Consider the following 22038-nt stretch of genomic DNA (forward strand, 5'->3'; position numbering starts at 1 on the left):
AGGGAGGACGTCCGAGGGGTGTAAGGGAGGGGGTTGAGGGTAAGCAGGGGAGGAGCTCTCGGAGGGCAAGGGGTGCCAGGGGCGAGGGGAAGAAGAAAAGAAGAGGGGAGGGCGGTCCGGCCGCAGTACCCTCAGGGCTGGGTCTGGACTCACCTGGAGCGGGTAGGCGGGGCGCAGCTCCGCGAGGTCCCAGATTTCGGGTCGGCAGAGGCCGCAAGGGACCTGTCGGGGGGTCAGGAGGGCCAGGGTCTGCCGTCGACAGCTCTCTACGCCCAGGCGAGAGGAGCCTCTGGAAGGGGAACGGCCCGTGAACGCGCGCGGAGCCAACTCGCGCCAAAAATTCCAAACCGGTCTCGAGTCTCCGCCCAAGAACGCCTCTTGCTCCGCCCCCTCCCCGATTCAGCCCATCGAAAAGCCCAGTCTTCTGGAGCTCTGCCCCTCACGTCCCTGCGTGCTCGTCGCCTACCCCGGCCCTCAGGTTCCTGCAGCCGAGAGTTCTTATTGCGCAGGCGCAGAGCCTACGCGGCGCTGGCCGGGGGAGGGGCAGAAGTGGCTACACCTTGCCGTGGCTGAGGCGTTGCAACGGTGTGAACGGTACGTTAGGTCCTTTCCGCCTCGCTCCCGGGACGCCGACCGACCTCCAGACCCCGGTCCCATCACCGTGATTCGGTCTGGCTTAGTTTTCTTGTCTATGAAAGGAGCAGTCACTGCGTTTTGCCCTGGCGGTGTAGTCCCAGGAGGCGGTCACCTCAGGGCAGGACAGGAAGTCCCTGCGTCCTCTAGGACCCTGGCGGGGTGGAGTTCCCTGGGCTCGCTGGTTACCCCCATCCCCCGGGCTCCACAGCCCCCGCCCCCCCCCCCCCCCCCGCCACCCGTCGTGCACCACTCCGGGATGCGGTGGGGATGCCAGACAGACATTCCTTAGACCGGCGGAACGAGCGGTTTTGGCTTTGGGAACCAGAAAATGCTAACCCAGGAAGCCTTCCAGACAGCTAGGCTGGAGCCTCTCTGCTTCCAGGTTTCAGCCACCTCGGCCGCAGCCCTTCTCATTCATTGGATTTGAGACTTGGGCTCAGCTCACACCTCCCTCAGCTCCTTCTGGGCTGAATGACCTTGGAAACGCACCTGGGCCTTTCTGAGCTTCGGATTAGTCTCCTCTCTAAAAATTGAGCTGATGAAGCTTTTCTCAAGGAGCTAGAGGTTCAGGTGGAATGATCCCCTTAAAGTGCTTAGCAGGATGCTGGCGCAGAGCAAGTGCTGATTCCTAACATTAGTGCAGCTAAGGTCACTCCTTCACGGAGCGGAACGTTTATTCACTCAACAGAATGGAGGGGAGTCACTCTTCCAGGCCACCCTCCCCAGAGTGCTCTGCATCTCATCATATACCCTTTCCCGCTTCATTTTCTTTGTATTGCAACTCTCCTTACTGGTTTACTTGTTGACCGCCCGTCCCTCAAGTTTCTGAAAGGTCATGGACTCTAGGGCTCCCAACCCATTACAGTGCCTGCCCTTCAGTGAACATTCTCCAGTGCACAGATGATCCTGGCATCCCAGGTTGGGGCCAGAACTCTGGAGCACTCAGCCCCCTCCCCTTTCCTTGCACCCTTCCTTTGTATTAGCATGTCTGGCAGCCACAGTCCCTGTGACTCACCCTGGATCCTTGTTAAAGACCTCAGGCTGGTCCCCAGGAGGCCTTGGGAGCAGGCATGCCCCTTTCCAGCTGCCATCCCCTCTGCCAACCCCATCTTCGAGAGTCCTGGACTCAGGTCTCTTTCCAACGGCCCATTCCTGAAAGTGTAACTCACAATGACTTAAAAATATTTTTGAATTAAAAAATATGCATCCAATGGACATTTTATTGTGTAGAAGGGCTATAATGTAAAGTTAAGTACAGATAGCAGGTAAGAGCATGGGCCACAGAGTCAGGGAAACTGGGGCTCCTTTTCTGCCACACAGAAACTATGCAATCATGGGCAAGTTGCTTTATGTCTCTGGGCTTGTTTCCACATTTGTAAAATGGAGATAATAATAGTTCCTACCTCCTTGGGGAGTGTGAGCATTAAATGAGAAAATGCATGTGAAGTGCTTAGTACAGGGGCTAGAACACCATAGGAGCTTACTCATTGTTTAAGAGCAGTAACATTTCCTTATTTGCACAGTGTTTTGTAGTTTTCAAAGCAACCACCTGGGCCAAAATGAGAAATCCAGAGGAGAGGGGTCAGGACTCCCACACCCACCCAAGGGTCACAAGGGATGTGGGCCTGGGGGCCCACAGCATTTGAAACCAACGTGCTTGGCTGGGGCTCTGTCCGGGAGAAAGCCCCCAACCTCTGCCCAGGAGTGTGATTTCTAGCTACACATCCACATGAGAGCCGGCTTGAGCCACACGTGTCCCCACATGTCCCCACCACCACAACAGCACCTGTCCCTCTCAGACTATCTCCAGGAAGTGCTTTGATGTGGCCACAAAACAAGATAAGGTGGAGTAAGAAAGGAAAGTAAAAGGCCACAAATGCAAAGACGGCTACCTAGCAGGAAAGAGGAAGTTGAGATGGGTGCTTTTGAGGAGCTGACTGTTCTATTTCTGGACCTCTGTGCTAGCTGCATAGGTGTTTGCTTTACAGATATTTATTACATTGTACATTTCCATCTTAGGCACACTTCCGGATGCACACCATATTTCACACTGGTATACAATCTAAGCCGAAGCCTTTCTACTCTCTGCCTCTGTTTCCTCATCTGTACAATGGAGTATCAAGTAGCTCCCCCAATAGCCTGACACTGGTACTATTCATGTCATCCGTTTAGAGGAGAGTGAACAGACTCAGGGAGGTCAGACACCTGCTCAAGCTCCCCAGCTAGATAGAGCACATACTTAACCCGGAATATACGCCATATTTCACATGGTTTTAATAAACTGGCAGTTTATTAAACTGGTGTGTGAGGAGAGGGAGTTAACACAGGTCAGCTTTACACAGTGCAAATGCCTGGGGATGCCAGGGAAGGAGTCCCAGAGGCTCCGATTCAGGGATGGGGCTGAAGAGCTGCCACATAGAGGGTCAAGAGGGTGACCTGAGGGGCCTGTAGCACAGCTGCAGGTTCAAGAGGTGTCTGCTTCTTCTGCTTCTTCTGCTTCTTCACCAAGAGGTGTCAAGGGCTTCTGGCGGGCTTCTAGCTATTCTCCCCAATTCCCCTCCTGGCAGGTAGGTGGTGCTGCTGAGAGCTGACGGCTGGGAGTCTATTGACACAGGCTATGTCATTTTATTTTATTTTATTTTTATTTTTAATCCTCACCCAAGGATATGTTTACTGATTTGAGAGAGAGAAAGAGAAAAAAAAAAAAAACATCTATGTGAGAGAGAAACGTCAATCAGTTGCCTCCCATATGCACCTTGACTGGGGATGGAACCCACAACCTAGGTATGTGCCCTGACCAGGAACCAAACCCACAACCTTTTGGTGTATAGGATGATGCTCCAACCAACTGAGCCACCTGGCCATGGCAGCTGTGCAATTTTAGGTGACCGACTTATTGGGCCTCCGTCTTGCACTTGTAAAAAATTTTTTTTTAATTTATTGATTTTAGAGAGGGGACAGGAGAGAGAGAGAAAAACATTGATTTGTTGTTCTACTTATTTATGCATTCATTGGTTGACTCTTGTGTGTACCCTCACTGGGGATCAAACCCACAACCTTGGCTTATTGGGAAGATGCTCTAACCAACTAACTGAGCTACCAGGCCAGGGCTGTCTTGCACTTTTAACACCCTGGCTGTCACCTTGTCCCGGGCTTCTAGCTCTGGTCCTCAAAGTTGCTCCTCTATTCAGAGGCCGGGCCATGTCCCCTCAAGCCTGGGAGCAAAGGGTAGCAGAGGCCTGGGCTCCACCAGGAGCTCTGTCAGCCCCGAAGTGATCCATGTGCTCTCAGGCCTGCCCTGCCTGTTTGGGGCTGGGGGTGAGCTGAGGGGACCAACTGTGCTGGAGGTAGGGGTGGTGGCAATGCAGGGGCTGCGGGTGCCCAACTGGGCCTAATCCTGGTCCTGAGCAGTGTTAAGCTGGCCCAAGGTCCCTGGATGACTGACATTTCCCACAGGCCCATGCCAGCACCCAGGCAGCTTGGCAGTGGTGGTAGGCATTCCCTCTGGAAATGGCCAAGCAGGCGCCCAGCCTTTACCTCCCACATGGCTCTTCCTGGTCTCCCCACCCGCCTCCTCCTGAGCCAAGCTTCCCTGGCACCCTGTGGGGTGAGCCGAGTGTCTGTGTGTCTGGGTCTGTGTGGGGGGCCCTCAAGTCTAAAGCAGACATCTTGGGCCCAGACTGGTGTAGGGCAGGCAAAGAGCAATTCAGTGTCTGGAGTAACTGGGCCTGTTGCTGCCAGAAGTGTGTGGAGTAGCAGAGAGTGAAGGACTGTGGACTGGGGTTAGGGGTGCAGACTACCTGGCTTCAAATTTCAGCCCTGCTACTTGGGAGGCATACAATCTAAGCCAGGTCCCTTCTACTCTCTGCCTCTGTTTCCCCATCTGCAAAATGGAGTATCGGGTAGCTCCCCCACTAACCCCGACACCGCGGTACTATTCGTGTCATCAGTTAAGAGGACAGCGAGCAGACTCAGGGAGGTCAGATGCCTGCTCAAGCTCGCCAGCTAGATAGAGAAGATACTTAACCCAATCTGAATCTGAGCCCAGCACCCAGCCCAGTAACCATGAGGCATGAGCTTCCCTCCATGAGGAGCCCAGAGAGCCAGCACTGGTTACCACAGGGAGGAGCAAGTGGCAGGCAGGAAATCCCTCCCCGGGGAGCCTGAGTGAACCATCCCAGCTGTCCCAGGCTGTCTTGGGTGGTCGGGGCCAGGGGCCACACCTGAGCCATTCCCAGCAGCCAGTGGAAGGTTCAGCCTCCTCCAGGACTCCAGGTTACACCCTCTGCCAGGCAGGGCAGGAGGTGGCATGTGCAGTGCTGTGTCAGGGCGTTGGACTGAGGGGACCCAGCAGGAGCCTTGTGCAAAGATGGGTCTGTTGGAGGAGCTGGGGGCTGGGAGGCATGTTTGTGTGTGTGTGTGCATGCGTGCGTGTGCTCAGATGAGTGTAATTCCTGAGTGGGGGGTCCTCTCGTGTGGGGAGAGAGCAGCAAGGGTGTAGCCCAAGGGTGGGTGGGGGGAAAGGTGTAGGCACAGCTCAGTTCTGGGAACTATAGGTGAGGGGGTACCTGGAGAAAGACCTGCATTCCACTGGTGGCTGGAGCTGTCCCCATAGCTGTTGTGGGCTCCAAGGCCTCACGTAAGAAGCAAAACCCACCACCTGCTGCCCACTCCTCATTGTGGCCCCTCTCCAGGCCCCCACCCTGACAGCCTGCCTCATTTGGCAGGCTGAACTCCTTGGCCACAGGTGCCAGGAGGGGTTGACCAGGCAGGGAGCAGGCCAGCAGATAGACAGAGTGTGGGGTCTTGTGGACTAGGGTCCGGGGGTCTGAGTCACCGCTCTCCCCAGCCAGCCCAGTGGGGCCCACAGACTCACTGGAGGAGGTGAGGGCTGGTGTCCAGACCCTCGACTCCTGGCATTTCCCAGGCCTGCCTCTCCTGTCCTCTCATACTCCCACCAAGCCCCCTTTGCCTGACTCGACTCCATCTGCCCTCCCCCTAGGAATGGAGAGTGGTTACTAGCCCCCCAGGTACCCTTCTTGCAATCCTGAGCCTGCAATCCTGCCCCTCCCACAGCCTGAGCAGTGGCCCCCCCAATGCTCTGTCCCCCAAAACTAGAGTCAGTGCTGCTATTTCAGCAACAGATGGAGGTGAAGTGGGGAGGGCCTCCTGCAAGGGGGGGGCCCTAGCAGAGCCTTCAAGAAACAGTGAGGACCCTTGGACAGGATGAGCATGGGGTGACCCATCCCTGTGACCATCGTCCCTTATGGAAGGGAGGTGCAGGCCCAGTCTTGCAAGTCCAGCCTCGGTTGGGGAGAAAGGGCCATCTGCCAGTGTTGCACCTCTGGTCTTCAGGGTTAGATGGGATAATACTGCCTCTCTTCTTGTGGGCAAGTCTACTTGTCACATACAGTGCGCTACATTGTTACCTGGCCACAGGCCTCGTAACACCCTGTGGCCTCTGCCTCCTTCTGCTCTCTCTCTCTCCATGTAACACAGTAACTCATTCTGAGTCTCTCCTGTCAGCCACACCCACATTTTTTAACTTGGCTCCTCCTTCTCCCCAGCTGTGTTTGGGCTGGGGCTGGGGTGCCCCCAGTGCTTGCCTGCCCCTCATCAACCGTTGGGGTAACATCTGAGCTGTCAGGCCTGGCGCCAGGGCCACAGTTCCTAACAAGGGTGGAGGAGCCTCGGGGGGCCAGGTGGGGGCCTTTCCCGGCTGTCAGCGCCCATGATGGATGAGGGGTGGGGCAGGGAAAAGGCCAGGAGCTGGACTCCTGCTGCAGAGGGCAGTGGGGGCTGGTGCCTTGGGCCTGCCAACACAGCCTCTGTCACTTACAGCAGGGGAGCCTGGGTAACGAACCCCACCCAGCAGAGGTGTTTAAAGGCTCAAAGTGTATGTGCCTTCCCACTCTGCCAGGCATCATGGGCACCTGGGCCTTCCCTGCAGCCCTCTTCCTATTCTGCCTGACTTCTGAAAGCCTACAAGGCGGTGAGGGCAGGCAGCAGGCAGCTGCAGGGTCTGGGCAGCTGGGGTTGCGGCTGGGGGTATAGGCAGAGCATTGGGTCAGAGGCTGGAGCTCTGGAGAGAGGGATGATTTGGTATCTGAAATCTAGTCTGGGTAGGGTTTTGAGGGGCTGGGGTATAGATACCTTTGTCCAGCTCCTCTCTGTCTCTATGCCCCACCCTGAGTTAGTATCCCCTGTTCCCCAGGGCTGCCTTCATTGTCTCCTGGCCTAGGGAAAGGTAAGTGGACCCTTCTGACACTGGGATCCAGGAAGAGGACCTAGTCTCTTCTCCTAGGGGCCTGGGAGCTCTCTGGGGGGGCAGCCCCAAATATTCCCCAGCTCCGAGATTCAGATGTGCGGCCCAGGAGAGCTCTGAGTCCCTCCGTCTTCCTAGCAGCCGGTCTTGTCCACATCAGCTCAGGTGTGGGGAGCACAGACCCACACCCTTGGAACAGAGTGAGATGGGGCAGAGTCTCAACTCTGGGCATGAGAATATCGGCCCGATATTCTCATGCTCAGAGGAGGGGCCTGGAGCTGAGTCTTGGGGGGCGGGAGGATGGGGCTGTGACAGGAAAGGGGAAGTACATCCCTAGAAGCAAGAGGATCAGAGGCCTGGCGGTGGGACAGGATGGGAGGGGAGAAAGCTGGAGCAAGGGGAGGGGAGGAAGAAGCTGAGTGTCACAGGAGGGTCTTCACACCAGCGACCTGCGCCATCCTAAGGGTGGGAGAGGGGGCTCTCTCCAGAGACCTGATGCATCTAAGCTACTGGAGAGAAAGATTGGGGGGTGGGGGTGAGGAAGATGAGTTTCGGGAAAGGAAGGGTCCAAAACACTCTGGTAGGAATGGAGGGGAAAGGAACACACATCCCCAAGGAAGAGCGAGTAGGAGACCTGCCCCCAGGAACATAGCCCCCGCCTTGTACCCCTTCCTCCAGCCTGCTCACCTCATTCTGTCCTTGCCCCTCCTGTGAACAGAGAGAAAACTGAGGCCTGGGGTGGAGTGGGGGGCACTCTTGCTCTGGAGAGTGGGGGGGAGAGCATCCAGATTCGGCCATCTTTGCCCCTTCCTAAGTTACCCCCCTTCTCGCTGACCCTGCAGGCTTAGGGAGCCTGAATGGCTACAGATCAGGTAAAGTTGGCTGAGGGGTGGGGGCAGCTCTGTGTCCTCTAAATGAGGGCAAAGCACCCTAGCTCCTGGCCCCTCCTGCCTCCCTTAGGCGCAAAACATCATTCCCCCCTCAGCTACGGCCCCCCCAGTGGCCTAGGAGCAGGTAAGGGGTGGGCAAATGGGATTTGTGGTGGGAAACAGCCATCTCAGAAATACCGGGGGTCAGCGCTGACACCCCTGAGGCAGAGAAGCCCACCTGAGACCCCTTCCTACAGGCCTCCTCTTTCCCTCCTGCACATACTTCTCCCCACCCTCTGCCCCCAAAGAATCCGTCAGGACTGTTCCGGTATCATCTAACCCATGCGCCCTGCCCCTCGCTGCATGGTCCCTAGGCCAGCTGGGCCCCTCCCCTGCTCCCTGGGTCTCCCACAGGCTTCCAAGAGGGTGTTAAACTTCAGAAGCCAGAGTCCTGCCCAGCCCCAGCTAGCGCTCTCTCTCTCTCTCTCTCTCTCTCCATCATCCTCTCACACTCCTCACCTCTATCTGTCCTGCCAGGATTTGGGAAGAGAAATGGCTCTCTCTCTCTCTCTCTCTCTCTCTCTCTCTCTCTCTCTCTCTCTCTCTCTCTCTCTCCATCATCCTCTCACACTCCTCACCTCTATCTGTCCTGCCAGGATTTGGGAAGAGAAATGGCCTGGGAGTCCAGCCAGGTGAGAATGATGGGGTCTGGGGTTGATCTTCTCCCTGCCCCCTCTAGGCCTTAGAGGGAAGGGGCAGGGTTGGTGCATGACTCTGGGGGGAGGGGGTGGATTGGCAGCCTTCAGATTTGCTGTTTCTGGCTGGGTCCAAGGGTCCTGCACACCCACCCCAACTAGGACCCCAAACCTCCCCAGTTCATTCCTCCCTCTCACCACGGGCCCTCCAGCTCAGAATGGCTACAGAACAGATAGAGGTGGGCTCAGAGTAGAGAGGTGGTGGGACTGGGGCCAGTATACTTGGGGCATCCCTGAAATGGGGTCTCCTGAGACCCTCACTTGACCCATTTGCTTCTCAGGCATTGGAGGGGGTGTAAAGCCCCACAAGCCAGGAGAGGCCCCACCCTGCCTATCTCCCCCCATCATGCCGTGACCCTCCCATTACTCTCTACTCCCCCTGATCCCCTTTTGCCTGCTCTCCCTAGGATTTGGGAATGGGAATGGGCCAGGAGCAGGAGCCTTCCCAGGTGTGGCCGCAGCCCAGCCAGGTGAGGTGGGGGAAGAAGGATGGAAGGGCATGTCGGGGATAGGGCTGGGTCAGCATTAGGAGGAGCTTCTCTCATATTCCCCCAGGGCAGAACTGGTAACTCACTGGAAGCAGAGGGAAGGACCACATACGGGTTCCTATTATCTGGTTTCAGAACGTCACCCCCATCTCAGCAGGGATTCCAAATGCCCCCTGCCCCACTCCTCAGTTTAGCATGACTTTGGAGCCCTAGGAAGAAACTGGGTCCCTGGGGTCCCCTCATCTACTTTATCCCTCTCTCCAGGCTTTGGAGGCAGAGTGAAACCCCAGAAGCCAGGTAAGACCCTGCTCTACATGCCCATTTCTCTGTCCACCTCAACATCTGTCTGCCTCCCTTTGAAGCCCAGACCCCTCCTCCTCCTTATTCTTCCCTCTGCTTCTGTCTGCCCAGGTTATGGAAATGGGCTGGGAGCCGGTGCCTTCCCAGGGCTGGGAGCCCAGCCAGGTGAGGACGCCACCCTGGGGTTCAGGGAGGGAGAATGTTGAGGGCTGGAATCAGGGAACCAGTAGGGGACAGAGTTGGGTTCTTGGGGGAGAGCAGGAGGCTCAACCTCTCTGTCCCTCCCCAGGCCTGGGAGGGGAATTGAAACCTTCAAAGCCAGGTAAGTAGAGAGTGTGCCCGAATTCTGGCACATTCCTTGCATATTTCCATCCCAGTGCCTCTGTGTGCCAAAAACCTGGGCTTACAGCCTCCGCCTCTGTATCCGCAGGATTTGGGAGCAGAAATGGTTTAGGAGTCAGCACTTTTCCGGGGACAGGAGCCCTGCCAGGTGAGGGTGACTAGGGCAGTGGCTGCAGGAAAGGACAGGCAAGGGAGAGGGGGTCTCTGGGTCATGATCTGCATTCTGGGGGAGGGGAGCTGGTGGGAGTCAGTGCCAACCTCTTTCTCTATCTCTCCCCAGGCCTGGGAGCAGGAATGAAACCCCAGAAGCCAGGCAAGTGGAGAGACCCACCCTCTTACCCTGTGGCACTATTGCTCTTAGGGACTGCTCCCTTTGCTGGGCTGCTGTGGCCACTGCTAGTCTTCAGCCGTGGTCTCGGGGAGGGTCTTCCAAACTTCCAGGCCCTTCTCATAACTTGCTCCCTGAGAAGAGCTGTTGGGGAGGGTGGGGCGCAGAGGTCCTGGGATGAGGACAGCACAGGAGGTGTAAGCCCACACTGACCCAGCTCCAGCCTCTGCCCTCCCTCTCTCCATAGGCCCTGCAGCTCAGAATGGTGGCCAGGGACCAGGTAGGGGAGGATGGTGAGAACTGGGGCATCTGCTTGGGTTTGGGGGTATAAGAGAGCTCCAGGTTCCTTTACCTGGTGCCTGTCTCTTACTCAGGAATTGGAGTGGGTATGAAACCTCAAAAGCCAGGTGAGCTCTACCCTGTCCCTATGTCCCTGTCCCTCTTTTTCCATCCATCCCTGTTCACCCCGTTCTGTGTGGCCTCCCCTTAACTCCTCCTTGCCCTGTCTCCCCAGGATTTGTCAATGGGAATGGGATGGGAGCCAGGGCCTTCCCAGGAGTCGAAGCCCAGCCAGGTGAGGACACCTGGACCAAACTGCGGTTCAAGGAAGGAAGAGGAAGGAGCTAAGTGATCAGGAGGGCAGAAAATGGATTTCTGTGGAGCAGGGTCCACTTATGGCTCAGTGGCACTTGGTCTTTCCCCAGGCTTGGGAGGGGGCGTGAAACTGCAGAAACCAGGTGAGCAGAAACCTGCCCTTCCGCCCCCCTTCTTGACTCTATCCCTACCCGTTCCTATCCTTGTCCTCCCAGACCCATTCCTCACACTGCTGTTCCCTTCCAGTATCTGGCATTGGCAACGGCCTGGGGCCCATTGGCAAAGTGGCAGGGAGCAGGGCTCAGCCCACAAGCCCAGAACCACACAAGCCCAATGCCATCTCAAGGACTGTGGTCAGGACTGTTGGGGGGTGGGACCCATGGGACATGGAAAGTGAGAGGGCAGGTCCTGAGGCTGGGAGAGGGCTGGAGGCCTGGGGATTTAAGCAGAGAGTGAAAACCCTGGCTTTTGGAAGCTGATGTTTATAGGGCTGGACTTCTGGACTTCCTGGACTCACAGGAAGAAGCAGTGGGAGTTAGACTACCTGGGGGTCTCAGGGGCCAGAAACAGGGGGCAACTGTGAGGTGGGGTCAGGACTCCAGTTCCTCACTGCCTCAGTCTCCCCAGTCCCTTTCCTGTCACAAGTCCCCACAAGTCCCCTGTTACCTGTCCCCCTTTGTGAATCTAGCCGGGATAAATGGAGGGATGTGTGAGGGAAGGCCAGAGGTCTGTGGGGCCAGCTGGGGGAGGCTAGGAGCCATTTCCACTTCAGCAGCACCCAGCTTTCCCGCAGGTCTCGCAGCACCGAATGGCTTTGGACCAGGTAAAGAAGGGACAGCTGGTGTATGAGGGTAGAAGCCAAGTTCCTGGGGCAGGATGGGGATTCTGGGTACCTCACCTGCTCATCTCTTCCCCAGGCTATGGTGGGCATGGAAAACCCCAGAAGCCAGGTGAGCCCACTCTTTCCCATATCTCCTTATCTGTCCCCTCCAAGTCCCAGCTTGCTCCTTACTCCCTCCTGCTCTTTCTCCCTAGGATTTGGGAATGGGGCCTTCATGGGAGCAGGAGCCCAGCCAGGCAAGGCCCAGGAACTCAGGAGTATGGGTACCACTGCGGGGTTAGCTGACATGGGTGCCCAACGCTAGTTCTAAAGGAAGAAGAGGAGTGAGGCGGACTCATGGCAGCGTCCTCTCTTTTCCAGGTCTCGGAGGACTAAAATCTCAGAAGCCAGGTGAGACCTGCGCTCTCCATCTTCCACTTGGTGCCCCGCAAGAAACAGTCATTCAGCAAGCATCCAGGGGCCAGCCAAGTATTGGAGACAGGCCCTCCCAGAGCCTGGGGCAGGCAGAGGCAGACAGGAAGAGTACGAACGCAACCAGGATCCAGACTGCCCACTAGAGGGCGTGGTCCACCTGAAACAAAATGACTGGGAGGCCAGGGGGGCTGGTAAGGGAAAGGAGGCATCAGGGAGTTCACCTTCCTGGCTAGTTGACATGGTTGATGACAGTGACACTCAACTAGGTGGACACAGGCAATGAGGTATGACATTTAGGCTCTGGAGGGAGGCTGGACACCAGGGGGAAGTCTAGGACCCAGCTGGGTAGGTCAAGGTCTGGGGTGTCAGCTAAAGGGACAAGCCTAGGGTGGAGCCTCAGAGAGAGGCCAGCACCCAGAGCCCCCTCTCTCCTTCCACCAGGCCCTGCAGCTCAAAATGGCTATGGACCAGGTAGGGGCATCCTGGGGTTCTGGGGAGGTGCAGGGATGGGACCAGTCCCTCACCTGCTCCCTGTGTCTCCACCAGGCTTTGGAGCGCATGTGAAACCCCAGAAGCAAGGTGAGCCTCACCCCAGTCTGTTTCTCTCAACCTCTCCCAAACCCTGAGCTCCCCTCCCCTTATTCACACCCCCACCTGGATCTGTACCCCCAGGTTTGGGGAACGGGAATGGGAATGGCACAGGCTTGGAGCCCAGCCAGGTGAGGCTAGGCAGTGGGGTCTGTGTCTGGGAGTCTTCTCCTGCCTCCCTCCCAGGCCTTGGAGGGGCAGGACTGGTAAATAATTGAGGGGGTCCTGGGAGGAATCCTCTAGGATACCAGCTTTCTGGCTTGGTCCAAGAGGAGGGAACTTTACCTCCACCCCAGCCAGAACCCCAGTCCCTTCAGCTCATCCTCCTTTCCCCTCAGGCCCAGCAACCCAGAATGGATATGGAGCGGGTAGGAGTGGAGTGGGTAGGAACCTGGGGAGACCCTGATAGGGGGCTCCCAAATCCCTCACCTGCTCCCAAATCTTCTTCAGGCTTTGGGGGGGTCATGAAGCCCCAGAAGCCAGGTGAGTCCTTGTAGTCTTGCCTCTTAAGCCATAGTACCTCCTACTCACACTTCCCTATCTCTCCAGGATCTGCAGACAGCTGGGCCTTCCCTGGGGCAGGAGCCCAGACTTCTCAGAGGGAGAGGGGAGGGTTAGGAAATGGGGCAGGGGTCTGGCCTGGGCCAGGGAACCAGGTGCCCAGTAGTGAGGAATTGGAGGGTTGGCCTGTGCCCTGGGACGGGGAGTGAAACCTCAGTGTGGTGATAGCGGTGGGAGGGGGTGGGTGGAGGTGAAAGAGTATAGAGGGGATAAATGATGATGGAAAAAAGAAAAGAAAAAGAAATCTCAGAAACCAGGTTGTGGTAGGCCCTGGCCAGGTAGCTCCGTTGGTTAAAGCATCGTTCTGATACACCAAGGTTGCAGGTTTGAACCCCGGTCAGGGCACATAGAAGAAGCAACCCATGAATGCATAAATAAGTAGAACAAATCAATGTCTCTCTCTCTCTCTTCCTTCCTCTCTCTAAAAAATCAATAAGTAAAAATTTAAAAAAGAAAAAGAAACCAGTTAAGGGGAAAGACCACCTTGCACCCCACCTCATCTCCGAGGCTTCCTGACTCTTTGTACTGCCCTTCTACACACTGCCACTCATGCCCACCCCTGTTTTGCCTCCCCAGGATATGGTAATGAAAATGGACTGGGAACCCGGCTAGGTGAGTGCAGCTGGGCCTGGGTCCTAAGGAATTGGGAGGGAGGCACAGGGACCCGGGCGGACAGAGGCTCCTTGCCTGGGGATGGAGGTGGGGGTGGGGGAGAAGCCTGGTGGAGTCTATGTGAGCCTCTCTGCCTTCCCAGGCCTGGAAAGGGGTATGAAACCCCTTGGCCATGGTGACAGGACAGCCGTCCTGTCCCTCCTCATTTCTCTCAGGCCTCTCTCTCACCACCTCCCTCACCCCTAAGTGCATTGCGTGGGGACCTGTGCACCACTCTGAGAAGAGGGGCACTACCTGCCTCAGGGGTGAAGGGTGTCAGGGGTACCAAGGACCATGGGGAGAGGAGTGGGAGGCAAAACCAAGGGACCCCCAGTGCTGGCTTCAGTCCCTCAGCCCCACGGCCAGCTTTATCATTCCCCCACCTTCTCGCCACAGGCCCTGCAGCTAAAAATGACTATGGACCAGACAGGAGTAGGCCAGGGCTCTAGGGAGGTGCAGGGATGGGGTCAGGATCCCTCACCTGCTGTCTGTGTCTCCACCAGGTTTTGGAGCAGGTGTGAAACCCCAGAAGCCAGGTGAGCCTCATCCCTGCCTGTCTCTCTCCACCTGTCCAAAACTCAGAGCTACCCACATCCCACTCACACCCTACTTCCACATGTCCTCGCAGGATTTTGGACCAGAAATGGGCTGGGAGCCCAGCCAGGTGAGACTGGTGGGGTCTGGGGTGGGGGGTTGCATGTGGGTGTCCTTTCCCATTTCCCTCCAGGCTTTTGAGGGGCAGGATTGTTGAATGACTAAAAGAGACTGGGGAGAGCCTCCACGATCGCTGGTTCTGGCTCAGCTTCGAAGGAACACATTCTGGCTGTGTTCCTTCAAAGGGACCCCACCTTGGCTAGGGTCCCAAACCTCCTGTTCTTCCTTCCCACCCCCACCGGCTGCCAGCTCAGAATGGCTACAGAGCAGGTAGGTACCGAGGGGTTGAGAGAAGCTGGAAATGAGGAGATAAGGGGGCCCTTGGGGAGGGGGAGTCTTCACCCAGACCATGTTCTAATGGTCCTCTCATGGGCTCCACTTGGAGCTGCACTTGGAGAACTTGGAGTTGGCACAAGGCAGAGGAGGCCCCAGGGCATCTAGTTGCTAAAGTGGGAGAAAAGGCAGCCCAGCATCCAGTCCGCTGCTGCCTTACCCTCTCCCGTCCCCACAGACCCTGCAGTTCCCATCGGCCACGGAGCAGGTAGTGGAGTGAGCCCTGGGGGGCAAGATGCCAGGTTCTGGAGGAAAGCCCAGTGGGTGGGTAATGGGTCCCTTACCTGCCCCCATCTCTTCTCTAGGCATAGGTGAGGGCATGAAACCTCAGAAGCCAGGTAAACCCTTTCACTCTACCTCCACTGTGATACTGTGATTTATAATAAGAAACATATATTTGGTGTTCCTCCCATTCCTGGTACAGAGCTGGCTCCTAAAAGCCTTGGAATTTCCTAAATGCCGAGAGAGATAAAGGTTCTTTGGTTGTGTTAATGAGGTGACTTTTGGAAAGCCCCTAAGTCACCTAAGGGTGGGGGCTGGTTGCCAGGGGAACCCACGTTATGACTGGAGGGTTGCAACCTCTGGGAGGAGGTGATGCTGGAGAAGGAGTTCGGTCACCAGCGGCCAATAACTTAAATCAGTCTTGCTTGTGTAGTGAAGCCTCCATAAACACCCAAGGGATAGCGCTGGGAGAGCTCCCTCCCAAGTCGGTGAAGGGTTGGGGGGGCAGCAGGGGAGCTCCGCAGGCCTTCCCACACCCCTCATCCCATGCACGTGTTCATCAGGCTGTCACTGGGTTGTGTCTTTTGTGACAAACCTGTGATCTGATAAGTGAGCTGTTCTCAATTCTGGGAGCCGCTCTAGACAATTAATTGAACCCAAAGAGGGGTTCATGGGAAACTCTGATTTATACTGATGGTTGCTCAGAAGCACAGGAGACAACCTGGGCTGGCAATTGGCAGCTGAAGTGGGAGGAGGGCACAGTATTGTGGGACCTGTGGAATCTGATGCTATAGTGTAGCCAGGTAGATAGCGTCAGAGTTGAATTAAACTGTAGGACACCCAGCTGGTATGTGAACATTGCTTGGTGGTGTTGGAAAGCCCCCAGAACCGAAGTGGGTATCAGAATTAGACCCCATTGCCACTCTCTCTACACCTAGAAACTTTTTACTCTCTCTACCTCTCTCCCCCTCGCAACCCCCAGTCTGTCTCCCCAGTTTACAGGAATGGGCTGGGAGCTAGAGCATTCCTCAGTGAAAGGGCCCTCCGGGTTGAGGGAGGCAGGGCAGGCGTGGAGTTCTGGGAAGTGGGGGGAGGGGAAGGGTGGCACAGGGCCTCCCGGGGCAAAGAGTTGGGTCCTGAGGAAGAGAAGGGACAGAGTGGAGCCCACCTGTCACTCAGCCTCCATCTGTCTCTCCCCAGGACTAGGAGGGGGCATGAGCCCTCCAAAGCTAGGTGAGCCATCCCTGCCTGTCTCCCACCTCCATCTGAAGTCTCCCCAGCCCCAGCCCCAGTCCTCATTGCTGCTCTTGCTCCCAGGATACATGCCAGGGAACGGGCTTGCACCAGGTGAGTACAATAAGGGTGTCAGCATCTGGGAGAGAGGGCTCAGTCCTAGGGAGGGGCTGGTCCCTCCTGAAGCTCTCTCTTTGTTTCTCCTACAGGTTTGGGAGGGGATGTGAACCCTCAGAAGCCAGGCAAGTGAGGGAACCTACTATTTCTGTACCTTCTCCTGCCTCTACTTCCAGGACCCCCACAACCCCCAAATACTGCTGCTCACATCCCTGCTTTTGTTCTCTAGGATACGGCAATGGAAATGGGCTGGGGGCCCAGCCAGGTGAGGCCCCAGGGGCTGGAGGGTGGGAAGGAGGGAGGTGGGAGGGATGTTGCTGGAAGGCTGTGGGGCTGGGTGGGCAAATAGCAGGAACCATGGCAGGAGGTTAGGTCATCTGGTCCCCAGAGCAGGTTGTGACCTACAAAAACTGGACATTTTCTGACCTGGCCAGTGTCCCCTCTTGGAAGATCTGCCCTAGAAGCCACTGCAGGCTGGTGAATTGGCCAGGCCAAGGCCAGGAGGGCAGCTGGGGTAGGCACTGGTCTGGGTTCACTGCCTTCTCCCTTCTTCTCCAATCTAGGTCCCTGCAATGGGAAGGTCCCTCCATTGCTTCTCCCCAGACTTCCCACTCCAGGAGGCCCTTCTGATAAAGCAGGTGGCTGGGGCCTGAAATCCCAGCCCCCTCCTCCAGTGCAGAATGGCAAGTTCCCAGGTCAGTGTGGAGGGTGGGGCAATTGGGGGGGGGGGGATGTACCTGGTCCCAGGAGCGGCTGGGCCTGGCTGGGTTGCTCCGAAGCTCCCATGCCCATTCTTCAGCTGAAATTGAGGCTTGTTGTGAGCCAGGTGAACTCTGACTCTGAACCCCATGTGACCCCCAATATGGCAGTTCCCCAAGCCCCTACCCCCATGGCAGTCTGTGGCAGTCCCAACCTGCCTGGCCCTGAGTTCACTCCTGTCCCCTGGCTTTCTTCCTAGCACCAACTCCAGCCATCCAGTGGGGACTGAAACCTCAGAAAGCAGGTGTGAGTCTGCCTCTGTCCCCCCACCAGATCAGGGTCACTCCCCCATCACTCTTATTCCCAGGCTGCTTCGGCTGTTCAGGCCTGGAAAGTTCCTCCCGAACCTATCCTCCCTCTCTCTTGCTGCTTTCTAAACTCACTTCTTCTGATTCCTTTCCCTATGGGTAGGGAGAATCCCTTCTTCCTACTCAGAGTCCTAAGACCCTTCTTGGGAAAGTCTAGGTTCTCCCCACTGATCTCTATTCTCTCACAGCGTACCACCCTTTGAATGGCTATGGACCAGGAGCCGAACTAGGTGAGAAGCCCCTTTGTCTGAGTTCTTCTTCCTCCCGTCCCATATTCCCCACTGGGACCATTTCTGATCCCCACCACCACCCCTCAATCTCTGACCCCTGTTTTCTCTACCACAGGCTTTGGTGATGGCCTCAAACCTCAGAAAGTTGGTGAGCCCTCAGGCCCTCACCTTGAGCATGAGCTTGCACTTCCCTCATGGCAGGCCCTCCCTGTTGCTATCTTTGTCACGTCCATCTGTCTCTTTCTTTATTCACCCAGCACACATTTACTATGCACTGGGCTATGATGGTGGCCACTATCTCAGGTGAGGGTAGACTGACAGACTGAGGCCAGTTGGAAAAGAAAGCTGCCCAGAGAGAAGTCAGGGAAGGCTTCCAGAAGGTTGTGCAGGCTTAGCTTGCTGGGGGTGGGGGGATATGAGAGGCCTCTCTAGATGGTGTCTGAGTCAGTCTGTTTATCTCTCCATTAGCCGGTCACCCTGGCCTCCCCAGTGCTGTCCACCCCTCCCTACCCCAGCCCTTCTCCAATCTCTCTCCTGCAGGTTTTAGTTACGGAAATGGTGGTCTGGGAGCTGGGGTTTTCCCTGAGGTCCTCCTGCAGCCAGGTGCCTGGGCTTGGGGTTGGGGAGGCTTGGGGGGCTCGAGGCTCAGAGGCTGTTCAGGCCTGATCTCTTTCCTCTTCCAGGGTTCCCTGGGGCCAATGGTTTTAGGAACGGTGCGTTGGACCCAGGGGACATAATGCAGGGGGTGAGGGGAAGGGACATCCAGGGGCTGGGCAGTAATGAATCACATGGATCTCTTGCAGGGTATGGCGAGGAAGCCCTGGTATACCCCAAAGCCGCAGCTCCAGTCTCTGAAGGAAATGGTAAGAAATGAGAGTACAGGAAGCAGAGTGAACCCTGGCAAGGGCTGTTGGGACCAGGCCAAGTGGATGGGGGGGGTGTGTGCTCTGAGGCCCTGAGAAGACTGGGGGCATCCTGGATGTCTAGGTCCTGAGGGCAGGGATTCCCATGCCAGCTCTCCCTCTGCAGATCAGACTGAGGCTCTGAGGGACTCTCCTTGGCCCTCCCTCCAGCCCTGGGGTTGGGGGGGTGTGGTCATCTTGAAGACTGATATGGAGCCAGAGGCACATATACAGGGGTTGCAAGCCAGCCAGTTAATGGAGCATGTGGTAGAACAACGTGGGAGGGATGAGGGGTGGCTTTAAGGAGCTGGGTCCTAGGCCCAGGACCACCCCACAGCCCTGCAGACATGGAAGGAACATTCATGCTGGAGGGAATGTGACGGGGACAGGAATGGATGGGATTGGAGGAGGCACAGGTAGAGCAGTGGGCCCTAAGCATGAGCCTGCTACGTAGACTAAGATAGGGAGCCTACAGATAAGAACAAGGGCTATCCGTCTCTCTGTGCACCCACCTTCTGTCCTTTCCCCAGGGCCCTATGAGCAGCTGAGGCCAGACCTGGGCCCCAGGCCTTTTGGTGAGTGGGGGTCTCCCAAGGCCTAGGGTGAAGCTGGGGGTAGCAGGAGCACTCAGAAGTTCTGTGACCTGGGTCCCCTGGCCTGTCTGTCTGTACCTTAGGGGGCCCTGAGGTGAAGTGAGGCAGCAGTGACTTGCTGGAAAATAGCTATGGAGGTGAGAGGGAGCACAGTGGCCTGTCCCCTACTCTGCCAGTGCCACCACCACCACCATTGTCACCCCTTCAGGCTGCACTTGGGGATGCCCCCAGTCCTTGGGAGGAATGGAAGGCTCTCAGACCACATGCAGGTTTCTGCTGAGTGACTGACCTCAGAGACCAGAGGAGGGAGAGGGCTCAGTTTCCCCCAGGAGGTGAGGAGGGGGTACCTCAACAGGTCCCTGCTCTGCCTCTTCCCAGGCCATTGTCCTCTTGGGAAATGCTGAGCACCTGAGCTGATTCACTGCCCATCCTGAGCGCCTCTGTACTGGAGCCTCGTCTGCTTGGCAAGGACAGCCAGACTCTTGGGCTTGGTCTCTGGCCTGGGGTCTTCTGGGGGCTGAAAGTATTAATAAAGGCAATGTGCTTCTGTTTGCCTCTGTGTGCTGTGTTAGAGCTGGGGTGGGGGATGGGCATTGGCTGCCTGAGGTTAGGGCCACATGGGCCTACAGCCTCTATCCTGCACCTCATTCATTCATTCATTCTACAAACAATGTGGCTGTGTGCCAGGGGCTTTGCTCTGATGTGAGAGACCATGAGAACAGAACAGATTCCGGCCTGCCCTTGGAGAGGGGCATCACTTGGTAACAATCTTGTGGGGGAATACATCCAAGTTAGGGGACTTGTGCATTATTTGTGTATTAGTTTATAATAAATTTATTAAAGTCACTAGCGTAAAATCTCATTTTTCTTAAGCCTTTACATTTACTTCTGGACATTATTGTACTGATTAATCTTGTAATTTGGATGTAAAACTCACTTGCACATTCTTTGATTAATGTTTAATTAGATTATAAATTTGACAGGTCAACACCCCCCCCTAAATATTTTACATTCCTTACAAGTCTGATTGTAATTCATTTCCCTTAGCATTTCAAACAATTACACACATAATCTACTTGATCTCTTAATGGAAGGTTGCGAGGAATTCAACCAGTAACATCTTCCTAAGCACTCTTGGAAATGAATAAACCAGACATCAGATATCTCAGATTAATGAATGTTTACAAAAAAGCCAGTTACTAATCCACTATCAGTACCAGTGCTACTGGATCACTGTATTTTCTCATCTCATGATTAAAAATGTACTCACCCAGAAATGCAGAAGCAAATTACTCTCTAGGCTGGGCCTGGAATGGAAGTTGCACAATTGGGGATTGATCCGCTATTCTGAACTTTGACCCAGAGCCTGGCCAGTCCCAGGATCAGTCTCTATGAGTCTCTGTGTTCTGAGTTTCTCCAAATCCATACCTCTTATGATCTGGTGAGTTGTTTTGTTTTGTGTTTAAATTCTCACCCAAAGACATTTTTTCATTGCTTTGAGAGAGAGAGGAAGGGAGAGAAACACGGAGTCAAGACAGAAGCATCTACTGATTGCTTCCCTTTAGGTGCCCAGACCTGGGATGTATGCGCTCAGACGAGGGACCAAACCCACAACCTAGAAAGGGTTAGGGGCCAACGTCTGGGCACAGGGGCAACCGAGCAGACTGTCTCAGTGAGGGTAGTGGATGGCACCTTCCTAACACACCTAGAAATGTTCTAATACTATAATAAAGGTTTCTATATTCCGATATTAAATAGATTGAACATATTTGAAATGATTTTACCCATCTTCGCACGGTTAACATATGCTACATGTAGAGTTTTGCTTTTGAATTAATATCGTTTTATCTCTTCTATAAAATAACTGAATGGAAATCTGCGTAGATCTTGACCCACATGCAGGCATTTCAGTCTGGAATCACTAAGGGCAAACCCAAAAAGGGGAGAGCCACACAGTTTCCTTATTGACCACCAAGGGAGGAGGGGGAGGGTGCCCGCGGGAGTAGCCCTGACTCAGTGGACCCTCATGCCAGGAGGGGGCGCCCACAGCGCGAATGCAGCGCCTGGTCTCACGGATAGTAGGCAGTGGAGGTTGCGGCCTCCAGGGGACACAGTGATTGGCTGGGACCTAAGATAGAAAGCGCTGTTGCTTCAGGTTGTTAGAGTTAGTGCCAGCCGCGTACACCGTTAGCGCACTTGCTCTTGATTGGCTGTAACGCGAGGGGCGCGGTTCCGATTGGACGGGCCGTCTGCCGCCCGCCTCGCGGCTTCCAGCAGGAGGGATGAGGCCGCCACGGACCGCGCGAGCTGAACTGTGGCGCAGCGGCCAGTGTAGTGACGGCGGCGACTACAACGACCAAGCTGGCAGCGCGGCTCCCCCGCTCCCGCTCGCACCCGCGGCTGGGCCGCGCCCGCGCCCACTCGCGGCTGGGCCGGGCCCGTGCGTCGCTATCGCTGACCCGGCCGCCCACGCCGACCCTGCCGCACCCGCCGCTACCCGGCCTGCCTCCGGGTCTGAGACCCGAGCCCCCGCCGTCCTCGGCGCTCGCCCTGGCCGAGCTGCCTCCGCTGCCTGCGCTCCCGTTGCGGCCCGAGCCGCTGGCACCTTGGGGCCCCGGGGCCTACCTGGCGCTGCCCGAGCTACCGCCCGAGGCTTGCGCGCCCGCGCCGCCCGCCGCCGCTCTCGCCCTGCAGGACCTCCCGCGCCTGCCTGCGCCCGCACCGCCGCCCGCGCACCTGCCGCTGCCGCCGCTGCCGGAGACCGCGATCGTCGCCACTCCCGGGCCTGTGGGCGCACGCGGCCGCCCGCCGCTGGTAGCCGAGACGCCCCCGCAACCGCTGCCGCCGCTGCCCGCACGGCCCTCATCCTTCACCCTGCTGGCGCCGCCTGCGCCCTACGACCCCTGGCCACTGCCCGCTTTCTCACCTCCCCTGCCGCCGGCGCTGCCGCCGCCTCAGTTCTTCCTGTCGCCGCCCTGTTGACTGTCCGGCCCTCCAGCGGACGAGTGGGTAGGCAGCCCACCCTGGACACAGGGCTGTGCTCCTCGCCGCCTTC

General features: G+C 56.6%; 2 protein-coding genes across 2 annotated transcripts; both read left to right on the forward strand.

Moving 5' to 3' along the window:
- The first annotated feature begins 534 nt into the window (after positions 1-534).
- GREP1 (glycine rich extracellular protein 1) lies at positions 535-19521 on the forward strand. Its single transcript, XM_071222102.1, has 42 exons — positions 535-594; positions 6557-6628; positions 6851-6883; positions 7862-7915; positions 8427-8462; positions 8933-8995; positions 9278-9310; positions 9425-9478; positions 9603-9635; positions 9744-9803; positions 9936-9968; positions 10231-10263; positions 10358-10390; positions 10498-10557; positions 10688-10720; positions 11371-11400; positions 11495-11527; positions 11613-11681; positions 11779-11808; positions 12274-12303; positions 12379-12411; positions 12759-12788; positions 12871-12903; positions 13558-13593; positions 14136-14168; positions 14261-14296; positions 14536-14556; positions 14798-14827; positions 14925-14957; positions 16042-16074; positions 16159-16188; positions 16284-16316; positions 16421-16456; positions 16755-16886; positions 17150-17194; positions 17447-17488; positions 17604-17636; positions 18029-18091; positions 18172-18201; positions 18292-18351; positions 18921-18965; positions 19362-19521. The coding sequence occupies exons 2-42, from the start codon at positions 6562-6564 to the stop codon at positions 19385-19387; spliced, it is 1710 nt and encodes a 569-aa protein (XP_071078203.1). The 5' UTR covers positions 535-594; positions 6557-6561; the 3' UTR covers positions 19388-19521.
- A 1488-nt stretch (positions 19522-21009) lies between these two features.
- Positions 21010-21965, forward strand: LOC139440689 (uncharacterized). Its single transcript, XM_071220596.1, has 2 exons — positions 21010-21061; positions 21307-21965. The coding sequence occupies exons 1-2, from the start codon at positions 21010-21012 to the stop codon at positions 21963-21965; spliced, it is 711 nt and encodes a 236-aa protein (XP_071076697.1).
- Positions 21966-22038: the final 73 nt, after the last annotated feature.

This window comes from Desmodus rotundus, chromosome 1 (assembly GCF_022682495.2).
Source record: "Desmodus rotundus isolate HL8 chromosome 1, HLdesRot8A.1, whole genome shotgun sequence".
In the NCBI taxonomy this organism is placed as follows: Eukaryota; Metazoa; Chordata; class Mammalia; order Chiroptera; family Phyllostomidae; genus Desmodus; species Desmodus rotundus.